The sequence below is a fragment of the Aphelocoma coerulescens genome, chromosome 9 (genome assembly GCF_041296385.1).
Source record: "Aphelocoma coerulescens isolate FSJ_1873_10779 chromosome 9, UR_Acoe_1.0, whole genome shotgun sequence".
Classification (NCBI taxonomy): domain Eukaryota; kingdom Metazoa; phylum Chordata; class Aves; order Passeriformes; family Corvidae; genus Aphelocoma; species Aphelocoma coerulescens.
Window position 1 is genome coordinate 23,447,219 of NC_091023.1, and position 16,206 is coordinate 23,463,424.

A 16,206-nucleotide genomic window follows, 5' to 3' on the forward strand; every position below is an offset into this window, starting at 1 on the left:
ACAAAACAGTAACAAAACTAACTGAGTAGGTTGCCATCTTCTACTGATGTCTTCTTAACAGTGGCTGAAATGCTGCCTTATCATTTAAATTAAATTCCATCTTTTAGGAAAACATCCACTCGTGATCAGAAATTAGTGACAGAAATGGGTTCTCATCAGATGGAGAACCATGGGGTAGAAACACAACTGCTTCAACAGCAACAGCAGAAGCAGAAACACCAAACCAGTCAGGCTCCACAGTGAATGCTACAAGCAAGTGCCTCACAGCAATTTCTCTGCATAATTTGGGTACCAGCAATAAATTTGGTTGGTCTGTCAAAGCCAGGCTGGCACAAAAATGCTGCAACAACTCCAATTAGAGTTTAGACTGTTAATCTAAACTGTTTCACTGTTTGGTTTAAAATTAGAGCGATTTTGTACTTTTACATTTTTGAAGGACATTTCTTTCCCCATCGCTGCCGAAATCCCAATTATAAATGACAAGAAACAAAACCCTTGTATCTGAAAGTAGGCATCAGTAGGAAGGCAAGGCCTGAGGATGTCAGCCCTTGGTTTGTGCCAGCTTTGCCCCCAACTCACAGTGCAGACAGCCGGGTTCCTTGTCACGCTGGGCCCAGCCAGGGCAGCACTTATAGACAGTCTGGTGCTCCATCCTGTACACCTGCTTGTAAACCGTGTAGTACCCAGACCTTTGGGGAAAGGAAGTTTAAGAGAGCAATCACAACTCCTACTCCACTTACTCCCATCTCATCAGTAGCACACTGTACTCATATGTCATCTTTATGAGAGGTTTCTTCAGCCTCTGTCACAAGTTCTCGTTAAAAACGAAGCAAATATAGCAAACTGCATCCTGATAACATCCAACAGCCCTTATATGCTGGGTGCACATATTATTTTGAAGAATTTTTATTGAAGCTAGTCAAAGGTGAGTAATTTTTTTTTTTTTTTTTTTTGCAGTCAATTTTGGGTTTAGCTGTTGGGGGAGTCGGATCTCCCATCAATTCTAAGCATGTGACAGAAATAGGAAGGAGTTCAATTTTTCAAAGTCAATGACTTGACAGCTGGGCTTCACCTGAACAAGAACAAGACGGGAACATTTTCTGATAATGTAAAATTCTGACTCTAAAGCCAGCCATGAAGCTCATGAGCAACCCAAAACACAAAAAAGTCACATTTTCTACTCAGTAATAACAGATTTCAAGTCAAGTCCCAGGAGGACACTATGTCCATAACCACTCATTTCAGATGAAACAGTTTACAACTTCTCTCACAAAGAAGTTAAAGAACTTGCACAAACATTAGCAACAAAATCCATTTCTAACAATAGATAATATATTACCTTCTCTCATAGCTCACACACCACCTCCTCTTTGTGCAGCCTTGTTTCCACATCTTGACCATCCGACTGAAGGACTGAATACACGGCTCCTGGCGTCCCACCAGTGCCAGCTCAAACACTGGGCACACATTCGGCCTGGAGGGAAAGAAAAAGATAATTTTTATTTCTAACACAAATTTTAGACATCTAGAGAAATATACATAAAACTGCGCTGTGTGCAACAGTTTGAAACAGAATTTTTACTGGTGTTTGAGCACACTGCAGCTCCAAGCCTTAGAAGGCAGCACGTAAACAATGAGCTGAAATTTGGGCTCCACACAAGTCAGTGAAAAATTTATCACAGATTCAAGGGCAGATAAGATTTATCTAAGCTATTGCTGGGGGAATTGTATATTCTGTAAGAGCCACCCTCACTATCAGTCCCCTCAGGGAAACACACGAAATTCGTAAGAGGAAGTATCCTTGTTCTCTGCTGATTATTCCTAAAATAACAAGGCCAAAATAAAAGCACTGCTTTGGAGGATGATATGTAATCTTCATCCTGCTACCTAGCCAGAGTTACAGAAATAGCCAGATTGCAGAAGGTATGCAGGGTCAAAAAAAAGTTACATGCTGATGGTTCTGCAGAGATTTTGTCTGCCTTATCCCGATTTCTTTGCCCTGGTATAAATTAGGAAATTCTACATGATAGAAAAGAACAGCATCAAACATGAAGGGTCTAACTAAAACCACAGAACATGAGGGGTTTTGTCATCTTTAAGGAAAGAACTTCCTGTAACAAAAATGAAATTAATTTACTGATTCTTTTTTGAGTCATTTATAGATCATTAGTGCAATAATTTAATCACCAATTCCCCAAGACAGTCTGGTGAGGCTTTGCAAGCATAAGCCTCAATAAGCAAAACACAGGGGGGAACAGGGAGCTTCCATACTGCTCTGGTTTGAGACATATACCCACCCTGGCAACAAAAACATTCAGCAGACAAGCCCTTCCCCAAACTTCAGTCTGAGCCCTCTCCAAGCTAGAGGGTAACACACTGTCACACTTGTTTTCTCTGTCACTCATCACAGGTAAGAACATGACCCTGTGCTAGAAAACCTGAGGGTAGCACTAATAAGAGAGCAGTTCTAGCCCAAGAGCTGCCTGGCAGTTGGTCATGATCACTTACACTGGATATTGTTAGTATCTCAGTCAAGATTTATGGTGCTTTTTATCTCAGAGGCTCCCTATTATGCCTGAACACCACACAAGGTAGCCTTGCTAATAACAGAACATCTTTCATCCACAGGTCTTCCAAGTAGTTTACAAATACCATTAAATTAAGCCTGTGCAGAACAGGAAAGTACTATAAGCATAATCAGTTTTACTGCTGAGCTGAATACTTGGAAGAAGCCCTGCCTGGATCAAATCCACTCCACAATACTCCCAGTGCTGAGCAGAACACTGTCATTACTCCATGGAGAACAGAAAATCCAGCCAGGTCTCCCAAAAGTACCACAGCTCCCAGGGGAATACCTAGGACATCACCTCAGGGTAAAGAGGACCTTTGCCCAACAAGGACACTTCAGAACAAAAGAACAGATTTAGAAACAAACCAACCGCCCCTTCAGGAATTCACGTAGCCCATGTAAGGGAAGCTCGGAGAGGAAAACCCACAACTGTAAGCTCTGATTGTCCTATCTCACCATATGGGAAAAAAAAAGTATAGAATCCATTTGTACTGGAACATCTGACCTTGACAGAAGTTACTTCCCTGAACAAGAATATTTGTTTCTCCCAGCCTGTAGAGTAACTGCTCATCTCTACCATCCTAAAGCACACTGCCAGTGGACACCCCTCCATGTTCTTCCGCCTCCAATGCAGTCCATACTCAATATTGCTCCATATTTCCCATTCCTCGAGTCTGCCCTGGATGCCAACACCTCAAAGCAGGACAGGAGATGGTCACAGCCCATTTCAGACTGCCTTCAGTTCCTCAAAAAACCAGCCTTCCTCCACATTTCCATGTCATCTCCATTACTTAGCAATCCTTCCCATGTGTCCCAGCTACCCCTTCCCTCCAGAATTACCTCCCCATTTTACACATTTAGCTGGAGTTCAGAGCCATTGTTCCCAAGCCATTCTTAGCACAAAGTCTGCCATTTGTTTCCCATCCAAAGAAGATCTTTGTGTACCCAAAATCTTGCCTGTTTTTTTTTTTTCCATTACGTCAGTTGGTCTAATAAAACCCTTGCCTTACTTAGCAACCATGCCTCACTTAGCAAGCTTTTTAAAATGACTCTCCCTCCAGTGAATAGAACATCGTGTTCTGATAATTCATGCATATCTCCTTTTATTAGAATTGCCTAAAACTTTGCAGATAAAGGTACATTCATATGCATGGCTCTTCCATAAATAAAAGAGAGGAGCTGACAATTGTTGTAATGACACATTGAGCCCATCCCACAAGTTCCTCCTCATGTGACACTGCCATGTTTCCAGGAATAGCAGTATTGACTTCTAGGATATAGTTAATGGGAACAAATGGCGCTCACGGAACAAAACAAGGCAGCGGCAGAGTCATGTGATTATGAAGATTTATTCAAAGTAAGCCATTCCTCCTTGATGCCCTTGGGATAATTTAAAGGCAGATATCAAAACTGCTGGAACACTATAATTAAATTGCAGCAATTGCATAACATGTAATCCCTGTGCTGGCAAAGCTGGGAATCAAACATGCCCTCTCCAACAATTCAGCATCTTCACAGCTCCCCACATACAGTCAACAAGCCAATTTTTAAGCCATCTGACTCATTTGATACCTTACCTATAAACTTCAGAACAACTTCTGGAACAAGGCTACAGCTATTGAAGGTACAGTTTAGCACTGTGAGACTCGGTTAATTAGAGGCCATCCAGGAGTAAGCTGAAGCCTCAAGTGGATTTAATGGTGTGTCATAGAACAGCTCCTATTCTACTGCCGTGCCCTTTGCATTCAGAAGATATTTCTTAATGGGAACTTAAGTGTTAAAACAAGCAAAACACTAAAATGCATATTATGGCCCATGATTTGATTGACAGACAAGTCCCTAAAACCTTTTTGCACTGGTGCTCTGTGCTAGCCAAGGCTAACACCAAGGCTATTATTAGCTAGTCAGTCTGACTCAGGCAAGGCAGAAAGCTCTCTTAATATTTGCATTAGGGGACTGCCCTTTAAACAAAGACACCCTACACACTTCCAGCTCAAGACTTGAGATTCTAATGAACAGATAATTAGACCAACACAGAGCAAGAGCAGCCTGGGCTAATCATATGGCTGTGGTGCCCGTGAACCACTGCACAACAGGAAAAGTTCAGAGAAAATTAAAAGCATGTCCAGGAGGGATGTAATGCATTCCTGTGTTTGGAATTTTAAAAAGAAAGGGAATACATCTACCACAAAATCACAGAATGGTTTGAGTTGGAAAGGACCTTAAATATCACCTAGCTCCAACCCCCTGCCATGGGCAGGGACACATTCCACTATCCCAGGTTGCTCCAAGCCCCGTCCAACCTGGCCTTGGACACTTCCATTTGTAAAGGTCCATCATATCTCTGACAGGGATATTTTCTTTTTCTGCCTTTGGAATGCCAAAGCAAATCTCTCATTCTACCCATCGACCTTCTCCCAGCTCAGTACAAGAAGCTAAAGGTAGGTAAATTTAACAGCAGCGAGAGAGCAAACACACATCAAGATATCCCTAAAGATTTCTTTCACAAACTTTAAATCAAAACATTAAAGAATACAAATTTGGCTGTCTGATTTTAGGTCTTTCCACAGAGACTCTGTGAATGACACCACCTTCTACACTAAGTCAGACAGCTGTTAACATCCCCCTAAAAATGAGATGTTGCAGCCTGCATTGCCTCAGCTGATGAATCTGCAGCCTGAACACTATTGATCTTCCCATAAAACAGTCAATAGATGAAACCTGTCATAAGAAACAACTTGCCAGAATTCTGTATTTTCAAAGCACTAATTGGTTGGTGCTCCTTCCCCTTATGCTGTTATTAAAAGTTTAGAAAACCAGAGTCTGCTTATTCAGTTTTAGTTTGAAAACATCAAATAAGAATTTTCCTTAAGGCAACCAAGATTACAGTCAGGGCTGAATTCTCCACTGCTGTGATGATAAATGTTTTTGCACTAGAGATACACTGATGTTGATCTGAAAATAGTTGCACACTGCTACAATGGATTTGGTTAGAAACTTTTCAGGTTAACTGTCTCAACCCCCTCACACCTCCAACATCCCAGCAAAATATCCCCATTGTCTTATAAAAAAGACCTCTAGAAAGGCAAGGTGGCACCCTGCAGAAACATGTGGCACTGTAGAGGAGAAACAGCCAGCAGCATGATGTTGTATGCAAAGGAGATGTTGATTAAAAGTTTTTAATCTATATAATCTCCATTGGAAGGGAGAAAAAGGCAATTTTTATTTGAACAGAGAAAAAGAAAAGTCAAATCAGGAAACAGGCCACAGAAACAAAAGGTCCAAAGAACAAGTTACACATATTTACTTATATACATAAATTTTGTCTCTAGATACATATTGCTTAATAATTCACAAAGGCTAGGATAACAGAAAAGGCTTTTATTTTTTAAACTGCCATGCTCCCCTTTCTATCCTTAATCTATTTTAAGGCTCATTTCCCTGATAAAATTAATCAGCACTACCAGAGACAATTAGGACATCCTGCTCCCTTGACCACTAATCAATCCCTGCTCTCTCCTGATCCTGTATCAATATTTGTGATGTTCATAGCCCCTCTGGGGCATGGATTGTAAGCACCAAGCTCATTTAGATTAAGTCTCATTATCACTGCTGTTCTCAGGCTCTGTGGATGAAGGTCCACCACACAAGACTCCCCTCATCCCACAGGTTACTAATGCACTACTGTGTCTTACTCACATCCCCTCTTTGATTAGATGGAGCAGCTAAATAACATGAGAGTTCCTTCAGCCTTTGTGCCCTGCATCTAGATGAAGAGCAAATCAATAGGAGATGATTAATTACACACTCAGCTATTATAACAACAATAAGATTTTTACTTCGTGTCGCTATCAAAGTGCGGCGCCCGTCGTTTACCTTCTACTTAACCATCCTCCTCCCTCCCCCAGGACAGAATAATCTATTTTGGTTGGCAAGAAAAGCAGAAGAAACATGCACATCCAGATCATTTAACCGTGATTGGCCAAGCCACCTTTTTTTGCATTTTAAAACCAGCAAGTGATTTTTTTTTTTCTCCTTTTAGTGCCACGTAACCTCAGTCCCCAGAAACCCCCAGCTTTATAGTTTTGTCTACTACATCCAGGAGGGTACCAGCACCACTGCCAGTGACCTGGCCTGCAAGGCCCTAGCAGCACAAACAAACAGCTTTACAAACTTAAGGACTTGTGTCCCAAGACTCTCTCCCTGAACATAATTAGAAAACCATATGGGATATCACATAAAGCAGGCTAAGAAACAATAGGCATGCACTCATCGGTAAGAAAAAGCAGGTAAGGGTCCAAAATCCAGACTAAACTGGGGATGTAAAAGTGTGAAATTAGAGAGGAAAGCCCTGAGTAGCAGCAGTCACCTCTAGGTGTAATTTCACATTAACTACACCCATTGCCATTCCCACTCCCCTGCAGAGGGGTGTGTGACACAGGTCACCCCAGCAAATCTGCCAGGTGCACACACCTGAGCTGCTTTTGGCAGGAAGGCACAGAGGGACCTGATGTTCAAATATTAACATAAAGATCATTCAAAGTGTCACACCACTTTGTCATAAGGAGAGAAAGCTCACTCTGGTTTACAGCAAGTGCCACACTGTTTGACAATCAAATGAGTTAGAAGGTAGTGAAATCCTCAGTTCTATTTCAGCAACCAGTATCTAGGAATTGCTCACTGCTTTTTTGGTGGTTGCCAGATTTTAACAGTTTCAAAGCAAAACTTTCTTTGAAAGCTCACTTTTAAAATAACATGTAATCTGAAACTTCCAGTCAAACTGAAACAAATATGATTGCATCTAATGTATGCAATATATGTCAGAAAAATCCCTACATGCCAATGTTTTACATCTTAAAATATTCCAAGAGTTTTACTCCCCTATAAAAATCATTAGCTTGATACCACTGATACCAATGTCCATTTTTGGAGGGGTTTTGTTTGGTTTGGGGTTTTTGTTTGTTTGCTTTAACATTAAGAAAACTTGGTTAAGGTCAATATTTTATGAATTTTAGCCACAGAAAAACTAACATTTATGCATTAGTGGATTAGTGTTCAGCGGTGGCAAACTAGAAGGGGGAAAAAATATCTCAATTTATTATCTTTTTGATTAGAAACTTATATTGAGGTACTAAATAATCCACAGATTACTGTGGATTATTATCTGTTACTCTACAGAGAGAGATCGACAGGCTTGACTCACAATTCTAAGATATAAGCAATATAATGATGAGAGAAGTTTATGCAACTGCATTTTTCATCATTGATAGTTCACTGGTGAGGCAGGGAGAGCACCAGCAATTACAAACAGAAGGGCAACCACTGCAGAGTCTCCTGGGGGTAAGGTGTCTAAAAACTCATTTCCTATAACAGGGATATTCCAACCTGAAAAGACCAGGCCCAAAATACCCAAGTGTTTTGTAATTTGAGGAGATTTCTTTGTTGAAAAACAGTACAAAGTACCTTATAAAGCCACTTCTCAGGCACATCCTGAGATATTAGGATATATTTTCCAAATTGAATTAGCCTGTATACATAACAACATAATTTGAGCATGGCATTATCCTCTAATCAAGATTTTGTGCCAAGTTCTGCTCTGACTTACAGAGGGAAGACAGGAAGAAGTTTCTACCAAAAAAACACAAAAGCAAGTGTCAGCACTCTCACTTAAATAACACTCCCCTTTCCACACACAAATATTCACCCACAGGTCAAAGGCACTGAAATGGAGCTCAGTGTACACATGAAAGCACACATCTCACACCAATGGCAGAAATATCAAGTTCCCCTCTGGAACAATTAATGATTAGTTTTAAGCCAAGACTAGCCTGGAATCCAAAGCACAAACCAGGACTACGTACGTTCAGAACATAATTTTAAAATGCTTTGATTTCACAGTAATGAAAGGAAATTTCTTCCTCCTCAGAAATAAATTAAAAGCAATAGATTTGAGAGGGAATGTAAGCAATAACAGGCTTGAATTTCAGAGGAAGGAAATCTATTAACTGTGTTCAAAGAGAGAAGGTATTTAACTGGTGAATAACACAAGTCTGCAATATGGGCTGTTAACCCTCTGGGAGCCAAAGCATCGCTTCCATCAAACTTCTGCTAAAAAGTCACCTTGAGACCAGGTCTGCCACCACAGAATCTCATCCCTCCTCACCAAATTTATTAAAAATACTCCACAGTCAGTCATACCTAGATCATGGCATGCCTAGAACTAGAAAGAACAGGCAGTGCTGGATATAAACAATGCAGAAGACAAGCTGAAGCAAAAACCAGGCAATTTTCCCAAGAAATACTGCAAACACCCATTTCAAGCACATTAAACTATTGCATCAATAACTAAACTATAGCAACATTCCACAACAGCACAATTATACCTAAAGAAACCTGACAAGTTTTTCCCTCTTGGAGTGTATTTATGGAGAGTAATGACAGAAGTCAAATTCCATTAAAAGTGAAGGAGGATCTTTCTTACCTGAAATGTGCATATTTAAGGATCATACCATACATATAAGCTACTGTGATTATGAGCAACAAATTTCTAAACATCTTCTGAGATTTAGAACCACTTTTATGACATCTCTGATACAAGTCCAGGAATTTCTAAAACTGAAAAATATTTACAGTTTAAGTTCATCTTTGATAAATACAAGAACTTCAGGCTATCACACTTTATGATCCTGTCTTACAGCTATTTCAGAGTTTAGGAGAAAGTCTTGATCTCATTTTTCTCCTGAAGAGCAGGAAAACATCATAAATCAGGAAAAGTACAGTACCACCATGACACTCATTCGTTATCTTTAAGTCTCCTGACAGTGAATACACTGGGGGAGAAAAAGAGAAAAAGAGCGCTTTGCCATCTGTTAAAAGCCTAAATTCAAAATTAATATTCCTCCAGGAGCTGTGAAACAGAAGCTTTAAGTGCAAAGTCTTGAGAAATGGGATTCTGTGCTGTAGTGCTGACCAGCATGAGCTCTATCTGGTGGCAACATCCTGTAGTGCAGAGGCTAAAAAGACTATTTTTCTTCAGTGTGATGTTCACATTCACAAAGATGAGAAACATCTCAGTCTTCAACTGCACATTAAAGGACTGGGGGGCAGGGATGGGGAAATGAGGGGATGAAACCACCATAAACTTTTATGCCAAAGCATTTAAGCCATGCTTACTACAACCCCATTATCCAAGCCTCAAAGGCTGGAGTAGCTGCTGTTCAGGAGCAGTGAGGGTTTACTGCAACCCTACAGATTCTGAGAAGACAGGAATGGGAAGAAAGGCTTGAGGTTTCAACTGAAAACAACTTGTTAGGTAAAATTCAGTAGCCTAAATCAAAATTTGGCAATGAGTCTCAGTTGCCAGCATCACTTTAAGGTTTAAAGAGAAAGACTTAATACCATTCAATGTACAAATTTACTACAAAAATGTATTAAATTAAGGTACAAATTTAAATACACCAATGGCAAACTCGGTCTTTATTTTCACCGGAAAAACCTGTAAATTTTTTTAATTACAAAGCCTCCAAGTGTAAGAAATTCAAAGAAATGAAGGAGATTCCACTACATCACTCAGTTCAGCTCAAAAAAGTAAACATACTTTAAGCCCTTATTTAATGCAAGGAATACAAGCTTTCCTCACACCTGCAAATTGACATCATTGGAGGTGAAAATAAAGTATATTGGCTAAACAGCCAATACATTGAGATAATTTGTCACCAAGAAATGATTACACAGCCTACTTTTCACATCATTTGGACAGCATTATGACAAAATCCCAGGCTCCAAGTTTAAGCTGTATCTCCATATACTTTATAGAGGCATTTCTCATGTTACTTTGTTTTCTGCATTTCCTTCCAACATATTCAAATTGACATGAGATTTGTTCCGCTGTAACAATCACAACTCAGAGGCATCTCCTCATATGGAAATGCTCTGCACAACAGCAGTTAATTCTTGAAATGTGTTCCATCCAAAAAAAAAAAAAAGTGGACTTTACCTTTTTTAATCATACCTTAAAAGAAATTGTTATTTATGTCTCTTGAAAATAATGCCCACAGCCACATCTGTTTGCAGTGGTGCAAAAGCAGTCCTGTGTCATTGCACCCAACAGCTGGTACAGCTGAAGGGCCAAGTTTACTTGAGGGCTGCAAATGCAGATGACATGTGGATGCTAGATTTTGCTTTTGGGAACATGATTTATCTGTAGGAGCACAGGAAAGCCAATGGTGCCCCATAGAATTGAAGAAGCTGGAAAGCAGTTACTCAGCCAGGAATCCAGCTCTACATCCAGGTGTTCCTTGGAATGCGACCAGATTGCTTATGGATAAAGTGAAAATATGCAGATACAACATGTGAACAGTAAAAAAAACAAAAAGCCCTAAGCAAAACAGTTTTATTGCAAGATTGAGACTGGATCCTCTAAAAGCAAACCAGCCCGTTTAGATGTCATCCCGGACCTGCAAAACCACAGTGACTCAAGGGGCTTAATGCTGACAGGAGTAAAACTTATCTCCTGACTTTCTCAGAGAAGTCCTCACTTGCCTCACCCGGGAACAGAAGAATCCCTTCTTGAGCCCTGTCCCAGTCCTAACTCTGAAAGGTGATATTTATTGCACAAAAGGGGTTCCCAGCACATACCTCATAACCACCCCTGCCTCCTGCTCTGTCCTACATCATCTGCACTGCTCAAACTCCCAAGGGAATGTTTCTCTAGGAGAGGATTTACCACTTCTGACAGCAACACAAGTTCTCTTCTCTTAGTTCCTATTTCTGCCCTGTCCCACGACTGCCCCCAATTTCTGTGAAGGCCAATGCTGAATGTGAACCCAGCGTTAGATAACATCACACTTACATTGGCTTACACACCCCAGTTCTGGACTAGAGAGCTCACTACAGTGTTAAAAATGTGCTTTTTATCATGAGAGATGGTTAATTCCTCACTTAAAGGCCCAAATATGCTCTACAGTGAAAATGGCATGTCTGTTCTCTGGCCATTCTAGAGTTGTCTGAAATTCTATTAGAGGATCATCAAGGGCTAATTGTATGGAAAAGCAGTTCACAGAAATATCTCAGCACCCTGTAATCTGTTCTACATTAAATCTCCTCAGGGGGCTTGGAAACAGAACACCAACATCCACACAGATCCCTCGCATTTCTAGCTAGGAGCAAACGCTCAAGTTAGCAACAGAACGAAAACAATTATGAAGAATATCCTGTATAGCCTCAGCCACATAAGATCTCAATCAAAACAACAGCAAAGAACACACTCAGCATGGTATGTTCCAAGGGATACATTCACTGTTCTGATTTCATTGACTGCAGATGACCAACGTCAAAAGAACAAACCAGAATTATTAGAAAAAGGTGATTCATGAAAAGAACCGTCCAGGATATTTCACTGTTTCTTGGTGAAAGCCAGCAGACTCACACCTAAAGAGTAGTGACATCTTGCATTTTTATTTACACCAAAGGTAAGGTCCCTAAAGAGCAAGAAAGTTTGGAGGAATACTTATACTTGTCCCAGCTCAGGAAAAGCAGTAAGAATGGCAGTAATTTCAGGAATATGACTCTTGGGAAAAGCACTCAAGGCTCTTCCACAGGTCTGGGGGTTTGGGTGGGTGTTCCCGACTGCTGCTGGCTGCCAGTGCACTGCTGCTCCCAGTGACTCCAGCCCAACAGCAACATCCTCACACAGCATCATTTCCAGAAGGGAATGTTTCTTCTATTCTTTCAGTGACGCGATCTTTGAAAGGGTACAAGCAAACAAAAATTGTTCAGAGGCAATTCACAGTTAACAGCACCTCCAGCTTCAGAAGTGCAGAATCATAGTTATTACTGATGTCAAATGCAAACACATTAATGTAGGCCAGCGCTATTCCTCCACCTGATAGAGTAATTGCTCAGAAAGAGAGCACAAAGCATGCCTGAAAGAAACACAGAGCACTTTTAACAAAGGAAAATGTTTTACCACAGAATGAGCTTAACTTCTCTAAGCACTGTGATGGATACTTCATGCTTCAGCAAAATGGAGTAATAGAAACCACCTTAAAAGCACTTCTGGTAAATACCGTGTAAATATGTATTGCATAGAAAGCCCGTGTGCAGTAGGCTTGGAAATCTCAATTTTCAGACAGAATAAATAACTAAACTGAAAGCAAATACAAGACATTAATTATGAAAGAATGGGATGAAGTTGATGAAGATAAAACCCAGGAAGATAGGAGGGGTTGGAAATTAGGGCATACACGGACATCTGAAAAGGCTGTTGTCAGGTTGTTTTGAGCGAGAGAGCAGGGGGACACAACATTCCTTAAAAACACAAGACGAGAAAGGTACAGGAGGCAGGAAACCGGTTCCAGAAACATTCAATTTCAACACACAAAAACTTTAACCACAGATTTCGTGCGCGCGGGGCCAGCTACTCTCCTTTAGCATCTGAGCAGAGAACTGTCTCTGGACACAAACACACAAGCGTTCCGCTGCATTTACAACAAAAGGCACTCGTTGCTCGTGCCGTGCAGAGCCCCTCAGAGAAACTTCCCCGGCCCCCGCCGCACACGTGCGGCCGCGAGTTCTTTGTGCGCGCTCCCGGCCGCGGGTGGACGCTCCCCGCTCTCACCTCTGCCGCTCCCTGCCCTTCCCGCTGTGAACCCCATCTTTGTCCTGCTGCTCTCCCCGGGTCGGGCTCAGTTCCCCAGGCTCCGCCGGCTGAACGCGGAGGTAGGAGCGGCCCCGGGGCTGCCGATGCGCTCCCAGGAGCTGCCTTCACCTCCCGCGGCAAAGCCAAGCCCTCCCTCCTCCCTGGGAGCCTCGCGAGCCCCATCCAACACAACTCCGCGGGTCGGGGACCTGCGCCGGGGGGGGGGACTCCCGGAGTTCCAGCGCACCCACCCAAACTTTCCCTGCCGGGCCAGGGACCCGAGGGGCGCAGGGCCCTCCGCGCAGGGCCAAAGGCGGCGTGTCCCGGCCGTGCCGTCCCCCCCGAGCCCCGCACACTCACATGCCCCGCTGCAGCCGCGGCTCCGCCACCGCGCTGCGGGCGGCCAGAGCGCAGCCCAGCAACACGGACAGCAGCACCGGCCCGGCTCCCATGGCGCAGCCGGGATGGGAGCGGCGGCTGAAGCACCAGCAACACCCGCAGCAGCAGCAGCACCCCCAGCCCCGGACCCCAAATCATTTAAAGCGGCGGCACAGCCGCGCCGCGGGCGGGGCGGCCCCGGCCCGCCCCCATCCCCGCCCCGCCGGGCAGCGCCGGGCCCGCCCCGCCCGCAGCGCCGGCGTGAGGGGAGCGGGCTGCGCCCGTGTCCCGGGAGCTCCGCCGGGCCGTGCCGCCGCACTCCCGCCTGCAAAGGCGGCTTCCCCTGCTCCGCTGTCCCCGCTGGGTGCAGCGCGCAGGCGGAGGTAAGCAGGGGGTTGATTTCCATGCACGTACGCAGGGATGTGCAATCGCCGGCCCCAGCCGCCAGCCTCTGCTCTCCCTTCGGCGCTGGGATGCTAAGCGCGTTCTGCTGCGCTGACAGACGCGTATCTTGGCTTCTCTTTATTTCCTCTGGTCCTTCTTTGTTCTGTACGGCATGCCCGCTGCAATCATATCTGAGCGCTTCCAAGAGGTAACCGTGAAAATAAACACATTTAACATCTTGAGGGAGGGATAACACCGCTACTGGTCAGAGTTAGTGACAGCAAGAACATAAAACGGGGAACTGAAGAGTGGTTTTTAAATCCCAGAGCTGCCTGCCGTCCTCTAGACCATCCATCCTCTCATCTTTATGATCTCTCCAGACCTTTACTGCTGTCAAAACACAACTCCTTCCCCTTTGCTGGTGAGAGAAGGGAGATCAACTGGCTTGGAAAGGGAACTGTGCATAGTAGCAAGTAAAAAATGAGAAAAACACACCTTGAGCATTTGATGATCTAATGTAGGTCTCCGGGTGTATTACACCACGGTTTTCCTCTCTCCAGAGAGCTGTGACTAACCAGGCACTGGGCTGTGAACGAGCAGATGGGCCCTGAGCCAACCAGTGCTAAAAACTGTGATTTCTTTCCACTCCAATGGCATGGGCTTGGTCCCTTTCCTCTACAGAAGCTCCTGCACAGATTTGTGACAGACACAACTGGATGGGTACAGCAGCATCCTCACCAGTCAGGAGTCAGCCTCTGTTTCACAGAGCATTAATTTATCTCCCTTCCAGCCCTGTAACACGATACACCCACTTCTCATTTTACACACACTTTACAAGTGGTTTCCTGTATGGTTTTTATTTTCCAAGGCCTTTGCTAAAGTAGGTAAACATTTAGCATTCATAACAAGAAAACTGGTTTTATATTGTTCGTTGCTTTGAATCTTGCGTGGACATGATCCCTTTGAGATTTTATCAACTGATTTCTTTTTTATTGGGGAAGAAAACACACAGCCCTTATCTGGCCTTAGAGCAGAATAATGGTACCCTGAAACTTCCACTGAATGGCTGAGTCTTTCTTGGGTCTGGAGTAGTTTTAACTCCACAGGACCTTGCATTGAGCTAATCTCATTACCTCCCGCAGAGCACATAGTTTTCTAATCATTTTATTTCTTAAACCCTAGAAAATCTTTCTTCATATAATAATAGACATTCATTATGTCAAGGCTGAGTGTTCATTATGTCCTGTGATGTCATCCCAACCTGGATTATTTTCAGGATCATATCATGGCAAAATAGCAAAGGATCTCATTCCTTGGTTGTTAGGTTTTTTTCCAGGAGAGCTAAATTAGTCTTAAAAAAACACTTTAATTTTTTCCATCTTAAGGAACTTAAAAATAAACTATTCAACATTGTTATTCAAAGCTGTATGTGATCATTACAAATTATACACAACATTTATTGTACCCAGTTGTTAAGAATAATGGACCAGCAACATGCAAATTGGGAGGTACTGAAATGCAGAGTGAAGGCCACTTAATAGATGAGACCATTGCCTGGGGGCCACACAGCAAAATGCAGCTGCAGCCAAATTCTGGAGCTGGAGCTGTGTAAAATCCCCTGCTTTCCGGGTAGGAAGATTTACAGGCCTGGCTGTGACCCTGACATTGTCCTGTACTCCAAAGCCAACCCAGTCTGTGCAATGTGCCCTTCTTATAAATATTATCTCATGTTTTCTCCTCAGCTGTGTTTTAACTGAGAATATCCTGCAGAGCTGTTGACTTTACTGGGACAATTCCCATGGGTAGAGTTGCAGCATTGGTGGAAGGAGTTTCAGAGCCTCCTGAGATAATTGATCTGCTGGGATCTCAAGTCAGTTAAACCTTCAGACCTGACACAGAGGTAGAAGCTGACTCATTTATTGCAGTTCTTACACTAGGCTCTGGAAAAAAGGGCACTGGAAATAGCATTAGTTACTTCTTTATACTCCACATCCTTTCTATGACCAACCAGGCACGTTCCTGCTCTCCTGAAATGTATTTGCTGTAAGCTGTGCATCTTTGACCTTGGCACCTACAAACAACACCCTGGCCACTACCAAACCATGTTGACATGTTGACCAGAGTTCCCTTCCCAGCTAGGGAAAGGAGTCCATTAACTTGCATCTTGCTCAGCTAAACCAGCTTTTGAGCTGAGCAGGTAAAGTGCTGATTCCCCTCGGTGGCTTTGTGCAGTCAC

General features: G+C 43.0%; 1 protein-coding gene across 1 annotated transcript in view; it reads right to left on the bottom strand.

Moving 5' to 3' along the window:
- LOC138114727 (multiple epidermal growth factor-like domains protein 6) overlaps positions 1-13,701 on the bottom strand; it is a 190,323-nt gene extending 176,622 nt beyond the window's left edge. The window contains exons 1-3 of the mRNA XM_069024526.1: positions 13,569-13,701; positions 1,340-1,474; positions 580-689 (exon numbers count right to left, since the gene is read on the bottom strand). Coding sequence (XP_068880627.1) covers positions 580-689; positions 1,340-1,474; positions 13,569-13,660 — 337 coding nt within the window. The 5' untranslated portion in view covers positions 13,661-13,701. The remainder of the gene's footprint in view (positions 1-579; positions 690-1,339; positions 1,475-13,568) is intronic.
- Positions 13,702-16,206: the final 2,505 nt, after the last annotated feature.